We start from the raw sequence: 18,280 nt of genomic DNA, 5'->3' as shown, positions 1-18,280 counted from the left end.
AAAAGATACAGTGTATTAAAATAAATGGCTATCTTAAAAAATGTTGCTGTGTGTCATATTCTTTGTCATTTTAAGTATTTTTCTTTTTAGCACTTGGTATTTGTAGAGTTTTCTTTATTGAAGGGAAGAAGTATTTTTGATGTTGAATTTTTCAGTATTTAGATTGATAATAGCGATTTGGATACCAAATTTAATGAATTGTGGATATGTTAACCATGAATTCATATTTGAGATAGGTTTTATTTGAAGAGGTTTCATTTGTAGTTGCAAATTAGATAGCAAATTAGATAGCATAAACAGTCTCATTCTTTTCAGATATTTAAACACATAGGATTTGCAACAAGGTAGTGTAATTCAGTTAATCTTTTGTTATATATCATGTTTCCGTGCTTTTAAGTTTTGAGTTTTGCTTAAAATAACACATTCTTAGACTTTGGCTTTAGGTATGTTGCAAAAGTGCTTTGTTGGGGTAGAATATATGGCTTTATCTTTGAGCTGCCTTTGGGGGTTTGGGATGGGAGGGACGCTTATTTTGACTTTGTACCCTGTTGTACTTCTGTACACTCTACCGAAAATTATTTATCTGTATGCACATACTGCTTTTGTCAATAATAGTATTTTTTAAAAGCGCATACCCAGACAAAGCCACATGCTTTATATTAGAAATATGTTGCATAAGATTTAGTCTTGAACTAAATTATTCAATGTAAGAATACTTCTTTGGGATATTTATAAATAGTACACAGATAGTACTTAGACGTTATAACTCATCTTTTCAGTAAGTTACGGCTACCATTTAAAAATTAAGAGACAAGGTAAAAGAGGTCATAATATGCTACTGCTTTGTGAATGGTAAACTAATATAGTTGTGATTCTGAATTAATAATACTATTTTCAGTTCCTTCAGAATTAAGATTGACTAGACAGATATGTAGACTAAATAAATCTAAATATTTATAATTTCTTAGTTTGTAAAGCAGGTAATTAATACTTCTGAAAATGATTTAAATGGTCATGAAGTGCATACCTAAGACACAGTTGCTTTAAAAATATTTTTCATCTTTGGACCTTTAGTATTTTGAACTTACATTGTTTTTAATTTGATTTTTCAAAATAGTTTATGAATCCTTTTTCCTAGTTAGGCAGGATTGAGGTCTTAATCAGTGATAAGTATTTTTCAGTTTTTAATTAACCTTGTTTGTCTTTGTTATATTGATCTATTGAAACATGTTCATTTTTTAAATCTTATTTTTATGTATGAATATATATGTAAATTAATTGGTGTGTTAAAAATTTTGCTAAGAGTAGTGGCTCCAAGTAGCATTTTGGTCTTTTTCAGCCAGATTGAGGATTTGTCCTTCTTAGTATACCTTTACCACTCTTTATAATAGGTCACCTTTTAAATTATAAAAATATTTGTTAAATTTTTTAAAAGATCCTTAGATGTCACAGGAGTAGTACATAAAGAAAAGAAAGTGGGATCATATCATATGCTAGTTGTATTTTCCTTTTTGAAGAGCTTTGACATCTATCAGTGCATTTATAGTGGTATCTTCTGTTCATCTGTGTATTTGAAATGACTGCATTATTTTTTATTATACGAACAAGTTTGCTTTATTTCTGTTGGTGGGTGTTTATTTTTTGATTATTTTAAGTAGTGCTGGTAGTGAGCATCCTTGTACGTACTTCTTGTGTTGATGAATGTCACACATTGAATGTATGTGTAGGTTGTTGCTTTTAATTTGTAGAAATGGAATTGTTAATGTCACAGTGTACACATACTTAAAATTTCTATTGAACTGTCAAGTTGACCTTGCAAAATGTCTATTATTTCATGTGTGTGTAAATGCGGATACTGTAATTCCTTAATGTCATGTGTGTGCAGCGCATGCATGTGCACACAGATTTATGTGCTTTGAGTGCAGGTGAAATTGAACATCTTACCAGGTTCTTACATTAGCTCTTACAAATTGTGGTTTCATACCCTTTTTTGTTTTTCTTATTTTGGAGTGATTTTCTTATTGGTAAGTTTATTGTTTTTGCTTTTAATTAGTAAAAGCTCAGTTTTTAAATGCTTCATAGTATTTAGTCCTGCAAAAGATTATTCATTTTCTAAAATTATTTTAGTATATTGTCAACATTTAAATTTTCTCTCTTTGAAGTGGAAATTGTCCATTCAGTTTTTGGCTTGATTTCTTGAACTGTAAGATTCTGAAAGACAGCGTTAACCGTCTTTTCCAAACAAGGCCTACAACAGTGAATGCCTGAACAGCAGGTTTTCAAACAGTACTGAATAAATCAGTGAAAGGAATAAAAACGTGTTTCTATATTTGTATTTTATTTGTAGTAGTTCATTCCTGCTGTACACAAAGAGGCACTTCAAGGGGTAGAAAGAAATGTAATTTACATTTCTAGTAGTTTTTTAAAAGATACTTACGTGAGGACTCTAAATTACTGACAGTTTAAGAATAATGAATATAAATTAACTGTCTTTGCTTCTCCTTTGTCAGTGTTGTTAGATCTTTCTAAATAAGCAGTAAGTTTAAGGTATTGATTGGTTGACTAAAGTAGTGTGGTTTACATGTTTATGAGCAGGTCTGGAAAAAGTACATAACCATTTGATACCTAAAGATCCTTTTTGTCACATCATCTTTCTAAGGCAGGTACAGTTGGTTACAACTGAAGAGCGCTTTTCATCTTTTGGCACGATAGTCTCTGAATGTTGAATTTCTTCTCTAAAGTTACTTTAAATGTACATGATTGACCAGATTTTTCTTAGTCATAAAAGCTTTCACATTGTTTTTTTTTTTAATTTTTAATTTTTTATTAACAAATAATGTATTATATATTATTGTTTTATATTTTTTTATATTGTTTTTATGTGTTGCTTACACACAGCGCTTGAAAATTTCTGCACCTGAGAGTGTGCCTCTTCATACTTTTTTAAAAGGTCATGTATGAGATTTTTGTATTCTTAAATCTGGATCATAGATTTAAAGCATAATCCTATTTTGATTTTGTATTGTTTGCTTTACATTTAGTTTGAGATTATTCAGAGATGAGAGAATAGGTTCTAGCTATTTGTTACTTTGTTCTCTTACTTCCTTTGACCTATTTTATTGCTCCTTCCAGAATTCTCTTCTGGAGAATTTTTATTTAGGAGAAGTAGAGTTTTTGTGTCAGTATTTGTTGAACATATTAAATCTTTTAGCTATATGTGTTTATTTCCATTTTCTTCACTGTCTTTCACTTAGCATAACTAGTTGAGAATTGGAATTATTAATTAGCCTTACCTCCTCCTACCTCACCTTGCCTTGTCCTTTGATCATATGGTTTGATTTGATGTTCTAATGAAATGTTTTAAATTGAAAGGTAGGATACAGCAAAAGTCCTGATTTTTTTTTCTTGACATTTTTGATTTGATGCCAGAACAAGGACAATTCAGACTACTGTAGGCATTATAAAAGATTATTAACTTGAATGAAAGTGTTGACAGTTGCTACATAACTTATTTTGGGATAGGGAGTGGCACAGATACTAGTTTATAATTATTTAGCATTATGTAAAGAGGCTAATTCTTCATTTTATTGTTTGTACTTGTCATTTTACCTTGATATTTTCAGTAATCTCAATTTCTGACATTTGATTTGAGGTAGAAAATATATACATAACAATATTTAAGTATGTGTATATTTGTACAAATGTAAAGCCTGAGTACTGATAGAGATATTGTGTAGATACTAAGATAAAGATAATATCAGTGATATTTCCAGTGATAATTCTGACTTTTGTAGGACTTAAGAGTAAACAAAACTGAACCTGTTTGTTCAGCCTTAGAGAACTGAGATAGATATACAGATTTTTTATTTTATTTTATTTTCTTAGTGATAACTGAGATAAATTTAAGCTAGTTTTTACCTGAATAGTTCAGGTCAGATTTAAGTGATTTTGTTAACTAAGGCATAGTATAAATGTAACCATTCATAGAAAAAAAGGAAATAGTAAAAATGACATCTTTATGCGTAAAATTGAAGTTGAGCTGGCTGTTTTAACATTTTTTGTAACAGGATGTCTTAATTTATGGTTATCTCTTAGTTTTTGTACTCAAACGGCCTCTGTGTTATATTTTATATTCGTCTCTTTTTCATGAGGAAAGTTGCTTGCATTGGAAAGGAATAAGGTAATCAGTTATCTGATTTTATCTTAAATTCTGAATTAAGTGCACATTTTTCTTCTCTGAATGTCTTTCCAATTGAATACCTCTATACATTCAGAATATTTGTACATCTTAATGATGAAACAGTAAATAGACTAAGATAAATTTTAGTCAAAACTGTAATCTCAGCTTAAAATATAAGATAGGAAATTCTTGAGGTGTTGGCCTTATTGTCTAAAATTTCTTTCTATTAAAAGTAGCATTGGATTGCTAATTCATGGTTTGATGTCTTTCCCTGATATTCAGCCCCTTTCATGATACTGAATTCTCATTAAGACTTATGCATATTAAAGGTTTGGGCATACAGAGGGAGAGAGAATCTCAAACAGGCTCCACGCCCAGTTCAGAGCTTGATCCCAGGCTCTATCTCGTGACCCTGAAATCTCGACCTGAGCTGAAATCAAGAGTTGCTGCTTAACTCACTGATACTTTTTTAAAATTCAGTGAATGGGGACAATTGCAGTCAAATTCAGATACCGTAACTAATGTAAAACGTGTTAGTTTCTCTCCTTGGAATTTAAAGGAGTATTTTAAAAGATAGAGATAAACTTTTGGTTTTGTTCCTCTATAGTTGGTCTTTGGGGTGTTTGTGCTTTCTGCAGCCTTCATTAATTAGTGGGTTAAGATCAGGATGATGATAGGAACTAAGATTTAATGAATACCTTATAAAATATTTCAGGCACTGTTAAATGGTTTATATACATTATATTTTATTTAGTCTTCATGATAATCAGTAGTGAGAAGTATATGTTCAGAATCCCTGTTTCCTAGATATGGACATGAAACTTTAAGAGAGATAAATTCAACTTGGACACAGTCTTTCAGTGGGCTAGTGAGTATGCCTTTTTATCCACACTACCTTATAATTTGTACATTAAGAGTAGATCGGACATCAGTGTTCTGTAGTGTTTCTGGGTAATACCATTTGAAAGGACCTGCCACTTTTGGATCCTTTACTTGATGTGGGTTTTTTTCCCTCCCAAGTTTTAGTGGATTTCGTGGACACACTTTTTTTTTTTCAGTTGAGAAGTTGAAAATGCTACCTAGTCCTGTTCCATGTTTCCCCCCACCCAGTTCTTTATGTAATCTTAGTTTTTATCTTAGGATGGCAGGGAAATAAGTAATATATTGCAGAGTAAACAATCTATTCTATTTGAAATAACCCCAAATGTTTTTCTATTAAATTATTTTATAGTATATTGTTCCAATGAACATCCTTACCCATTTCCCCAAATTTAGGGATTCTGGTTCAAATTTTTCATTGTGTGGTTTTTGCTTTTTTCTTCTTGGCACATAGGGTCTTAATTTAGTGATTTTTATTGGAAAAAGTTTTAATATTTTTCAGGAGTTAGAATAAACTGTTTGTATGCTATATCTAAGGAGTAATAGCAAACCTTACACAAATTTTTTTGTACCAACCATTCATTTTGGATTTGGTTATCTGGTTTATTCTTATACCTCCTTTAAAAGATCTAATATAGATTAAGTGTTCCCAGGTTCAGACTTACCTCCTTGGCATACAATTTATTCTGTTTTGAGAACACTGTACAAAATTTTATTGACATTTATTGTAGTTATTTACATGCTCTGATTTTAGCTTGTGGTAGGCTTTCATATTACCTAAAAGGTTAAAAAGTAGAACCGTGTAAAGAGACCGTCAGTGCATTTGGCAAGATTATATTAATGTTTCCAAAGGATACTTTTATTTACAAGTAATACTTGTATTTTAGCCTGCTTATGCAAGGGGGTGGGTATTATATGACATTTTAGTGCCATCTATTGGACACTTTGTAAAATACCTTCAAAAGCTCTTGTAAGTGTCTAAGGAGTAAACACGTTTTATCATGGGCTTTTATTGCTGACAGTGCTGTGCAAACATAATACCTTTTTCTCCCTAAAAGCAGTATTATTTATCAATACATGTATTGTTAATAATAGGCTATACTTTTACTTGCCTTACTGAAGAAAATTAGCCAAAACATGTAAACATTGTTAAACAGACAATTTAAAGATACTTATGTTTTAAAGCAATTTTTAAATTAAGAGAAAATACTGGTTTTTGGTATTTGAAAGAAATTTAGTTGGAGGAAAAGACAGATAATATCTGTTGAAATATTTGTCGCTTAAGTATCGTTTGAATATTCTTAACAGTGGGTGCCATTTTGTTTATTTTTTAATAATGTAGACACTTCTGATTGTATCACTGTGAGTTAATTAATGAGGGGATAAACATAGATAGGTGGAGTTTGTGTGTTTAAGGTTTGGAAAGTAATGAACTTGAAGAAGGGGCTGAGATGCTGGTATACCATTAATACTCAGAAATCCGTGGTGGTACTGCATTTCAGATATGTATATGTACAAATAACTCGTATATTGACCCTAATATAAAGGAGGAGATCTGCCCTTGAGCTTTCAGGAAAGACATTTTGTAAACTCATGTTGTTTATTATGTATGTAGCTTGGGAAAATGTTTCCCTGAATTTTTTAATGCAGTTAACAGTTTCGTGTATTAGCTATAGGTTTTCACTTATGCGGTGTCTTTATAGGAATGAATAAAACAGACCAGTAAACTGTTTCATTATTAGTAACATTGTTGGCGTGCTCTGTTTCCTTTTTCCATTTCAAAGATTCTGCATTTTGACTGTGTGTGTACTCCAGTCTGACCATATTTTCAAAAGCAAGAAACCGTATTCTTTCTCAGAAACCCAAAGGAATTTTCTTCAGCAGTCATGGTGAACGTCAAGAGTTCTGTAATTTCTAGTTGCTTCTGAGTATTTGTGGTATCAGACATACATTTAGTTAGCTCTCAGTCTCTTGTTGACAGAATGATAGTTCTGATTTTTAGGTTTTGATGCTTCTTGAGACAAGATAGATTCTTGGGCTCTCCTAAGTAAAATGTTGGTTTTCATATGAATAACATACACTTTATGCCTTTACAAAATGTGTTATAAACCTTATACTGGCTTTTTATAAGAACATAATAATATTGATGCTGAGGATATGAGGACTAAATATGGTCTGTCCCATTAAAAAAATAAATAAGATTTTAAGTATGTTTGGAATAATGGAGGGGAGGATAAGGAATTTGAAGTTAGAGACACTGGGTTTGAGTCTTGGCAGTATTATGTACTAGCTGTATTATGTACTAGCAGTACCAGTATTATGTACTAGTAGTATTATATACTACTAGTATTATGTACTAGCCTTTGTGGGAGAGTGTTGTATCAAAATTCCTATACATAGTAAGGAACTTTGTGAATATTAACTCTTAATTTGAGGTTTTGTAATTCTCTTTATAAGGAAAAGTAAATAGATCTGAATGGCACATAATGAAGTCTGAAGTTTATGTCTGTACTTTTTAGCATCCTATCTGATGCTTTTAGGTTGGCCGTACAGACTGTAATTCTGAGGAATGCTGAAGTGTGAGATAAATTTTTAAATATTTATAAAAGATTTTAGTTCCGACTTACATCAGTTTTGTATTTGATATGATCAAGTGAAAATTTAATTGTGGTAAGGCACTTACCAAAATATTGATTGTATTTGTGTGTATTTTGCATCTTATGAATCATAGATTGTGTGTAAAACTAACTGTGGAGCAGAACTCTATCATACGTCTTCATTGGAATCATTTGCCTTGTTCTGTCTGATACTATATTTGTAGTTTTATTTGGAGACACTGTAAAGAAACCTTTATGTGCAAAGGAATGCTTGAGGGAAAATTCCTGTACTTAATAAACTGTAACTTGATTATTATTCGTGTTGCCTCTCTTATAAACCTTCATCATATTCAGAATGTCAATAATATGTTCTTCCATTAATTTTGAAACTTCTAAATTTTGTGTGTTCTTTTTTTAATTGCGTTTTAAGGCTAGGGATTTTCTTATTAAAGAGATAGGTGTGGTGTGCTTATTATCTTGAGTATTTTTTAAGTCACTCATCTTTTCATCTCCCTATTGTAGCAGTTTCTTTTATTGCTTAATACATGGGTAACTAGATAAATCTTTAAATAGTAAGAGTAATAATGTTTCTGATTCTCTTGATAATTAATGACCTCAGACTATAAAATTATATTCTTTTGCAGTATCCCTTTTACTATTCAGCGACTATGTGAATTGCTAACAGATCCAAGGAGAAACTATACAGGAACAGACAAATTTCTCAGAGGAGTAGAGAAGGTATTTATCTTAATCATTGGGATTATATTAGACTTTATATCAGAAGAGAGCACTGAGTAAGTTCTGTTTCAGGCACCTTTTCTTCAGATAGATTTCCTGAAACATACCTGAAGTTTTTTTCCCAAATTATCTTCATAATTTGGGAAAAACTAAGTTTTGGAGCAAGATTTAATAGAAGGGACACAGAGGGAGGACTTGTTGATCAGCAAAGTTTGGGGAATGCAGCTTAATGTCTTTTCAAAATTCCTAGTACACATTCGCATCAAAGGCTCTCCAAAGTTCTGGAATTGATATTTTAACTTTAGCTGTGTTTTGCACACTTGTTACCCATGGAATTCATTTCTTCATTTCTGGACTTCAGAGGTGCACAACTTTGGAAAATCTGATGAAAAATTTAATTTAGATATTGAGAAAGATGTAGATCAGACTTAAGAATGAAGAAGTGTTGTTTTTTTGTCAGTAAGGGATGTTAGTTGTAAGAGAAGGGCATATTGGATCTAGGAAACAGTGTGATGAACAAAGACATCCAGGTGTTTGAGGGAATAATAAGTAGGAAATGGACTTGTTTGAAGTGAAAAACCAATGAGAGAGCTCTGTGAGAACCAAGATTGGACCAGTAGGTTGCTAATTCCCTCTGATTGATCCTAAAACATTGTCCAGTGTTCATTTTATGGTTATAATTCAGATTCAGTTTATTCTACCCTTGGAGCAGGAATCCAAAACCATTACTTAATGTTTACAACCGATCTTAGGGCCTTACTGGATTAATTTGTTTTGTTGTGTTTCCATGCCCTTGATTTAATGAGATTTTGGAAGGGCAGGAAAAGTGAAGTGATTCATCAGTACTTGGTTGGAGTTCATTAGACTTTTAATAATTAGATTTTGGCAATCTTTGAATGAAGAGGCAATCAAAGTAGTCACACCAGGAGTGGTCCTGTCACCGAATCAGGGCTGCAGTGTTTCGTATTTGGGTGACCATGGACCAGTTACATAACCTAAGTCTCAGTTTCTGATCTGTGAAATATGGATAATACGACTGCAGAAGTGCTGCTGAAAAGCACTTCCTGTGGGTCATACTACACTTTTAATGAATATTGACTATAGGAAAGTCAGTATTTCTGGGAAGATTATATTATTAAAAAGTCTGAAGCTCTTTTTTTGAATGTATGATACTACTACACAAACTTTTGATTGTGTACTGCTTTTTAAGGAAATTCATTATACATGGCCTGAATACTTCAGTCTCTAAGTATCTTGGCATGATTTCTATCTAAAATAAGACTGCGGTTCCACTGTATTAAATTTGATACATATCAGGGCCCCAAAGTAGCTCCAGTAGAAATAAAATAATACTGGCAGAAGGAGCACATGGTTTAGTAGGTTATTAGATTCAGTGTGTTAATTATTTTAATTTCTCTTGTTTGATTAAAAATTTTTACTTTTAACCATTTATTTTCTTGTATTAGTAAAATTGGATAGATGGGGTGCCAGGGTGATTCTGAGAGCTTAAAAACAGATGGTTAACCTTTATGTCATAGTGCTTTTCTGTATATTAAAGCATCAATTTTTGTTGTTGCAGAATGTGATGGTTGTTAGCTGTGTTTATCCTTCTTCAGAGTAAGTAAAGAAATTTTTAAAAATTTCTGTATATACGGATTATGTAATTTCTAATATTTTCTAATATATAAATAAATTAGGTCACATTTATTTTATATGGAAATGATGCAGGAAAATATTTATAAATACTTGTGAACCTGCCACCCAGTCCCTCAAGTAGAGTATTACCAATGATACCATCTGTATGTTTTTCTAGTAAAGAGGTTTGGATTAAAGTGATTGGTGATTTACTGTAATCTTAAGATTGTGGATTTATGTACTGTCATGGTACTCAGGGCCCTGAGATCCCATCCTAGATAACCTTGCCATGGCGTGTCTGGGGGATAACTCCTAGGTTTGGAATAGTTCCTTGATGACTTTCCTCCTCACAGTGGAAAAGTATTTCCAGTTGTCAAGATTTATATAGCAGATTAATGTGTTGGTTTAAGACACAATCCTTGGCACTATTAATGTTTTGTTATGATTGTTTGTCCTGGGAATTAAAGTGGGGTTAGCACTGTCCTAAACTTCTACCTACTGGATGCTAATAATGCCTCCTTTTCCCTGAAAAATGTCTTCAGACATTGCCAAAAGTCCACTGGAACTGTGGGGTCCATGAAGGGGAATTGAGAGGAGAATGATGTCTTCTGTTAAGAAACACTGGATTTAGGGTACCTGGGTGGCCCAGTAGGTTGAGCTACTGCCTTAGTCTCAGGTCATGATCCCGGAGTTGTGGGATCAAGTCCCGCATCAGGCTCCCCAGCTCAATGGGGACTCTGCTTCTCCCTCTGACCCTCTCGCATCTCATGTGCGTGTGCTTTCTTTCTCTCTTTCAAATAAATAAAGAAAAATCTTTAAAAAGAAAAAAAGGCACTGGATTTATAAAATGTCTGTGATGTTATAGACGATAACATTGTTTGTTTTTAGAACTCTAGCAAGAATATACCTTAAATGAGATATTAAGGTAATCTCATAGTTAATGCTATTTCTTAAAGAATTCTGTTTGTTATGTTCTGTGACTGTGAGATTGTACAAAAGATCCTTTAGGCCTGTGGCTCTTACCAAATTAAAGAACTAAAGGGTCTATAATAATGTTTTTTCCTTTTCTCATAGGAAAAATAATTCTAATAGTTTAAATCGAATGAATGGTGTTATGTTTCCTGGAAATTCACCAAGTTATACTGAACGGTGAGATTATTGATTTTAATATCCAGAGAGATTGTATATTCCTAATTTTGAGAAGCAGTTTCAATATATTTTCTTAAATAAAATTGGGCATTTTATGGAAGCCATAGAATATACTGACAATTAATTTGGTAACCCTGAAATCTTGAAAGCCAAAGTTAGAGTAAATACTTCTGTGATGTGTTCACATAAACAAACCTTGGGAGGGTGACTTCTTACCAAAATGAGAAAATGATGTTCTTTATCTTATCCTAGGTCTAATATAAATGGGCCTGGAACACCCAGGCCACTTAATCGACCAAAGGTTTCTTTGTCAGTCCCCATGACAACAAATGGCTTGCCTGAGAGCGCAGACAGCAAAGAGTCAAACTTACAGCAAAATGAGGACAAAAATCACAGGTTTGTATGCTATTTAAAAACAGAAAATGTTTTCAAAATAGGTTGGCATTTATCCTTTCAGCACTCATTATCTATTGTATGCTGTTGTTTTGAGAGACAGCAAGGTTTTAGTGTGGTCTATGGCTTCTGGACTTTTTCAGCAATAGCACATGATGAAGATAGTTCTAGAGAAGCTTAAAACTGCTAATTTATAATAGCATCTTAAGAAAGTAAAGTGATTATAATGCTTTCTGTTTCTTGTTTTTGAAAGTAACCTGAAAAGAGAAAAGGTTTATCAGAGCTGAAAATGTTTAGTTATTTCTCATTGTAGATCATTAAAGGAAAGCTTTTATTTATATCCCAAAGCAGACTAAACAGGTGAGAGGTCTTAAGAGTATGTCCATCTGGAAGACTTGTAGTTCTCTTATGGAAAGGCATTTAAGTTACTGGGAAATTGAACAGAAATGTCATATAACTTGTTGACTAGTTCTAGTGGGAAATATTTGTGACACAGTTGAGGTTCCCTTGAAATTATTCTCGTGTTTCTCTTTGTTCAGATGTTATAATTTAACTTTGACGCTGAAATGCAATTTTAAAAATTATTAGACCTTAAAAATGAGAATGTGGAAGATGAAGAAAACAGTCTTATTAATGACACTTTAAAAAAACATTTACAGTGACTCTGAATCAGAAGGTTCCTCAGTGAGCCCTATAAAAAATAAACATCCTGATGAAGATGGTGTGGAGGCCGAGGGGCATGAGGTAAAAAGACTCAGGTTTGACAAAGAAAGCGAAGTCAGAGAGACAGCCAGTCAAACATCTTCCAGTGAAATTGCTTCGGTTATGGTAGAAGAAACAGAAGCATCGTCATCATCTCAGGATAAAGACAAGGAAAGTAGTTGTACCAGGCAGCACTGTACAGAAGAGGATGAAGAAGAGGATGAAGAGGAAGAAGAAGGTATTTAGAGACCATCTGTAAAAGGGTGGAGTAAGGAGATGCTCAAATTCTTGTACTTCATTTTGCCTGAAAGAATTTAACATAATGGAACTCCTTATAATGCTGATGTTGGGCTTTTCTCCCACCTGTATGTATTTGCTGCTGAGTTTCAGGGGATATGATTTGAACTGTAGAATATCAGAATTCATGAAACTTAACTGTGGAGGTATTTTGAAAATAAAATTTAACTACAACAACATTTGCTTATTTTTAGAGTCTTTTATGACATCAAGAGAAATGATCCCAGAAAGAAAAAATCAAGAAAAAGAATCTGATGATGCCTTAACTGTGAATGAAGAGACTTCTGAGGAAAATAATCAAATGGAGGAATCTGATCTGACTCAAGCTGAGAAAGATTTACATTCTGAAGGTAGTGCAAATACAGGCCCTGTAAGTAGTGGTTCTGATTGCCATGAGACAGAAGAATTAGTAGGATCCAACTCCAGTAAAACTGGAGAGATTCCCTCAGAGTCATCCATGGAAAATGAGGACGAAACCACAGAAGTCACAGATGAACCAATGGAACAAGACTAACTATTGAGAAACATGTAGATGCAGTATTTTACATACAGTTCTGGTTTTACACTGTATAAAACTTTTATGTAATAAAGTGGACCTTTAGTTTTACAAGAGAAGCAGGTTGTAAAATAAAGTACTTTATGGGGTAAATCCTGAAAGAGTTGTACATGTAAGAACTGTGAATATCAGCTCCTCTGGGTCCTGCGTACCGCTGACTTTTTTTTTTTTCTTTTTTTTCCCTTCTCCTGGTCTTGTCAAATCAGTGGTTTGTGTATAGATTTTTTTTTTTTTTTTTAAAGAATTGAAGTTTTTAAACTGGAAGGTAATAATTATAATTTTGAAAACCTTTTGGAGATTATCACATTTAGTTTATACATATGCAAGAAATCTTTCTGTCTTGTCTCTTTCTGACAACTCTAGCAGTTTTCATATTTTGGTCATAGTTTCAACATTTTAACATGTGAATTATAGGGTTTCATGCTGGCTTCCAGATTTTATTGTTTGACTATGTACAATGGAACTTTAAGTCATATATACATATATATATATATTATTCTAAGGGGGGAAATGTTCTATTTTTCTGTTTCTATAAGAGATGAATACAGTGAATACTTTTTCTATTGGTAATGATTGAGTTCACCTCTTTCAGAAGACAGTTTCAGTTTCTCTTCTGAGTAATTAAAATAAAATCTGGCCCTTGTGAAACCCTGGAAATAAGTCTGTTGAAATACCAGGTTAAACACATTCCAAGAGATCTGTTCTAACTAAAATTCTTTTGTATACTTCTGAGGTGCCTGAGAAAAAGACTTCATTATTTATGAGAAAATACGCTTTATCTTGGAAACTGTGTTCAAACATTAGCTTACTATTTTGTAGAATGAATGCTGACATGAGACCATCTCAGAAGAACCCGGCAGGTTCCTTGACCTTTTGCTTGCTTTTCTGAACATTGTGAATATTACACATTTCTTTCTAAATTATTCTAGAGTATGCAAATGTCAATGGTATGAAACCCCACTGTACTGGAAGAATTAATATATTACTATAGTAATGTACTGGAGCTAAATGACTGAAGCTTTAGGGGTGCATAGAGACCACCATAATTTGTATGACATTTTGAAGTGAATTAAATATTTTTGAACATGCTTCTTCGACAGCCAGTGTTATATTTTTCAGATTAACACAAAGCACAATGATTACTCTAAACTCAATATTTTCAAATTCACATATTTAAAAGTCATGCAAGCTGCAACTTCCCTGTCAAAATTACTGGCTGCCAAATTTATACCTGTTTCTTCAGCTGTACCTTTTGATATTTAGAATTTTTAAATTTCTGTAAAGTAGATTTTGTAGAATGTAATGTGTTCACTGCCTTTGTGAAGCGGTATATAATTGTATAATTTCTGTGTGTAAACTGAATGCTTGGGCTTTCAATACAGTATTCATACAAAGCAATAAATATTAATGTTATGAAATATTCGAGTACATTTTTATCAAAATACAAAAGAATCCCTTTTTTAGTTTCAGATACCTGAAGTACACAGATGAACTTATAAAACTGATGCAAACAATTTCTGACACTGTATCATAATCTTTGGGGTGATGTGGGTGGCGACCACAACTTTTGCATTTTGACTACTTAAATTGCAATGACTAAAATTACCAAATGATTTGGCTCCGTTTATGTTTGTAGGGTAAATATACTACTGACTGACTTGACTGTCAGGTTCACAGCAGCTTGATGATATATTTAAGAATATGTCTAGTAGTTAAAATAAAAATTGAATATTGATTTACTGTACCCAGGAGGGGAGAAAAATCACACATTGTAAATTTTTAAAAATTTTTTTGCAAAAATGTTGAAGCCAATTTTAAATGTGACATTCATTTGTAGTGACCTATTGACCTATTATTTTGTTGAGGGATATTTTGCCAATGAGAACAGATTTTAAACATTTTAATTTTAGAAATTTTAAATTTTCTTTAGGATATTTATGAAATTATTGTCAATAAACATATTCTTTAAGATCCTGTGACCTTTTGATATTTTTTGTTTTAATTGTGCCATGGACCATTTGTAAACAAATCAATTTACTTTTGTTGGTTATAAGTTGAAGATTTAGCGTCATGACTTTGAGGTCTGTGGTTTTATTTGTAAACTTGCAATTGCTATTTTTGCAAGGGCAAATGTATTTCTTTATTAAATAAAGTACAATAATGGTGAATGTACCAAAATGCCATCACTTAACTCTATGAGAGATCTGCATTTTAATCTATAGTTTAATAGTTTTAATATTTATTAGATATTCATATGTTGATCATAGATCAAACTTGTTGCTGTTCATACAGATAATTGTAGAATGCTCACGGAATATCTCCTTTAGGATAGGTGGAATACTTCTGTAGTTAAACTGGGAAACCTTGTTCAGCTGGTTTAAGATACTGATGCCCATTTGGAAGTAGATTTCCGCAAGTATGCATAGGTGCACTTAACACAGACTTTGCTTAAATGAAAATGTCAGTTGTAATAGTAACTGATTCTGATGTGAATTTTTTAAAGGCTGATTTTAGGCACATTTTCTTACATCAGCAAAGTCATATTAAAGATCTAAGTGAAGAAGCAAGACCTCAGTGATTAAAAATACTATTTTTCCTTTTTTTGGCCTTGAGCAGATTGTTTACCTATTAGAATCTAGACTCTGAACCCAACATGTAAAAAGAACTTGAAATGCTGATGAGGATAGAGAATAATATGTAATATGTTTTTAGCACTTTCCCCTTTTAAAAAAGTAAAAATATCCTAGTACATTTTAAAAATTACATCTTTTCAGTTCTGAAAATGTAGCAGAACAGAAATAAGTGGTGGAAAATGTCATATTTTAAATGTTGATTATTAAATAAATTTAATCCAGTTAGGGTTTATTGTAACTACACCTTTCAACAATGTGGACAGAGCAGTGGAATTCCCCCTCAGAGAGCTATTACCCTTTGGCTTGGAAAGGCGTTCCAGAAATCCTGTGCCAGAAGGTGTAGCCTGTTAAAGCATGGAGGTTCAGAGTACTTTTTTTGCTGGTGTAGATAGGCATGTATTTATGCATTTTTGCATTTGTAAAATCAGTAATTTTTCAAATAATGTAAATGTAATATACTAGTTTACTTATAAAGGTACTGGGCAGAATCTATAGCTGCTACAATGTTTATGAGAAATGTAACGTGATAAGGATGAAAATGCAACTTGTAGAACCAAAGGAAATAAAAATTTTGGATAGTGTTTCAAGTTGTCTTCTGAACAGGAGTTTCTTAATTACATTGGTTTTGATCAAATGAAGCTCAGTTCTCTTGAGATTTGTGCTAATCATAAAATGGATGAATGCAAAAACACCTTGTAATTTTATGTGGAATTATTATAATTAGGTTTATTGGATTATTGGCCTAATAAGAATGCTAGTATGTATTGGTTAGGATACATCTAATATTTCACATTTAAAAAATAATCAGTACACTTCAGAATTTTCTTTTATTTCAATTTGGAGCCTAGATTACTTTGCCAAATGTATTATTTTCATAATGCAATAAAATATAAATTAGAAGAATATATGTGTGGAATTACTTTATTTTCTTTTCTTTAATAGTTCACACCTCTGTCCCAACTCCTCCTCCCCAGTCACTTTAGATGGTTTAGGATCCGTAAGCATTACCTGGTCTGTAAGGGAAAAAGCTTAATGCAGGAATTTATTGCACCTCTGTTTCTTAAGTCTTAAGGATTTCCGCGTGGAGGGTGCTGCTGATGTGAATGGACAACTCAAACCTGGTATCTGACAGAAGTCCTGATTCACCTTACAGAAAAGTTCTCTTTTGGCATAATTTGGCACTAATTTGCATGCATAGATACACAATATCTGTACTGGAATCATTTTAGAACGGTTTCTTTCAGACAGTTACATGATTAGAAGTGTAGAATTGCCCTAAATGGAAAGAATGGATTCCGTTTAATAAAAATCCTGGGTTCTTGTTTCTTTTATGTATTGCATAGTAGATGATAGTAAACAGTAACACCTGGGGCTTTGGATTCAGAAGCTAGTACCAATTAGCATGTGCCTGAATTTAAATATCTTTGAATTTCAGCTTCATATTTGATCTCTAACTTACCCATAGACAACTATAGTAAACAGACTTGATAGTACAGAGTTTTGGGGTAACTTGATAGACTGATTGTTGCACTAAACAGGATGACAATGGACCATCTCTGGGTACTTGCCATTATAGAATACTATTTCCTGTTGTATTCTAATGGTTGACGTTTTCTTTTTTTTTCCCCTCCAAAATTCAGCAGTAGAGTTTGTGGCTTAGGTTTATACTAACAGGCTTTTTTTCTTTCCCCCAAAGGCAATGGGTTTTTAAACTAAAAATAATGACAAATGTCAACAACTCCATTTCCCAGTCTGCACGTTCCACTGTTTCACTAATTTTTATACTGGCAACAAGCTAACCTGTGCTTGGCAAATGGTTAACAGCTGAAATCAGATGAGCTTTGTGGATACTGTTTGCACAATCCATTTTGGGATTCCTAAATTCACTAATCCTACAGTTACTTTCTACCCAATTGAAGGGTTCTGAGTTATCTGAAGCATTTCTTTGCTGCTGGGCTTATGGAGTTGAGAGCATTACACACAGTTGGATGTTCTTGACACTGTCCCAATAACAGAAGAGGTAAGGTCAATAAAACCAGCGTCCCCAGGCCTATAGAAAGGCACGGCACATTGTCACTTGATGGTGGACAGGTGTTTCTCCCAAGTTGGACATACAGGCAAACCAGTCAAGTCGTCTTTAATGTGTTATGGTGGGACTTGATACTTGCTTACAGTTGAGTAGGTTTGCTGGTGTTAATGCATATATTTCCTGAGAATTTGAGGGTTAAGTATGTGATAGGTATTTGACTGTCTTCATTTTGGATATATTTTCTTAAAGATTTTATTTATTTATTTGACAGAGATCACAAGTAGGCAGAGAGGCAGGCTGAGAGAGAGAGGAGGAAGCAGGCTCCCCGCTGAGCAGAGAGCCCGATGTGGGGCTTGATCCCAGGACCCTGGGATCATGACCTGAGCGAAGGCAGAGGCTAATCCACTGAGCCACCCAGCCACCGCCCCCCCCCCGGATATTTTTCTTTACATTTCTTGTAATTTAGCATGGAAAGGTAAGCTTAGTTGATGA

The 18,280-nt window shown here is 33.0% G+C and overlaps 1 protein-coding gene across 1 annotated transcript in view; it reads left to right on the top strand.

The window, feature by feature from the left end:
* The window catches only part of PPP4R2 (protein phosphatase 4 regulatory subunit 2), a 53,523-nt gene extending 36,861 nt beyond the window's left edge, over positions 1 to 16,662 (top strand). The window contains exons 4-9 of the mRNA XM_044253152.1: positions 8,301 to 8,394; positions 9,974 to 10,011; positions 11,104 to 11,178; positions 11,431 to 11,574; positions 12,231 to 12,511; positions 12,765 to 16,662. Coding sequence (XP_044109087.1) covers positions 8,301 to 8,394; positions 9,974 to 10,011; positions 11,104 to 11,178; positions 11,431 to 11,574; positions 12,231 to 12,511; positions 12,765 to 13,084 — 952 coding nt within the window. The 3' untranslated portion in view covers positions 13,085 to 16,662. The remainder of the gene's footprint in view (positions 1 to 8,300; positions 8,395 to 9,973; positions 10,012 to 11,103; positions 11,179 to 11,430; positions 11,575 to 12,230; positions 12,512 to 12,764) is intronic.
* Positions 16,663 to 18,280: the final 1,618 nt, after the last annotated feature.

The sequence above is a fragment of the Neovison vison genome, chromosome 6 (assembly GCF_020171115.1).
Source record: "Neovison vison isolate M4711 chromosome 6, ASM_NN_V1, whole genome shotgun sequence".
NCBI lineage: Eukaryota > Metazoa > Chordata > Mammalia > Carnivora > Mustelidae > Neogale > Neogale vison.
The sequence above is the reverse complement of the archived record's forward strand: the minus strand, read 5'-3'. Positions and strand labels throughout refer to the sequence as shown.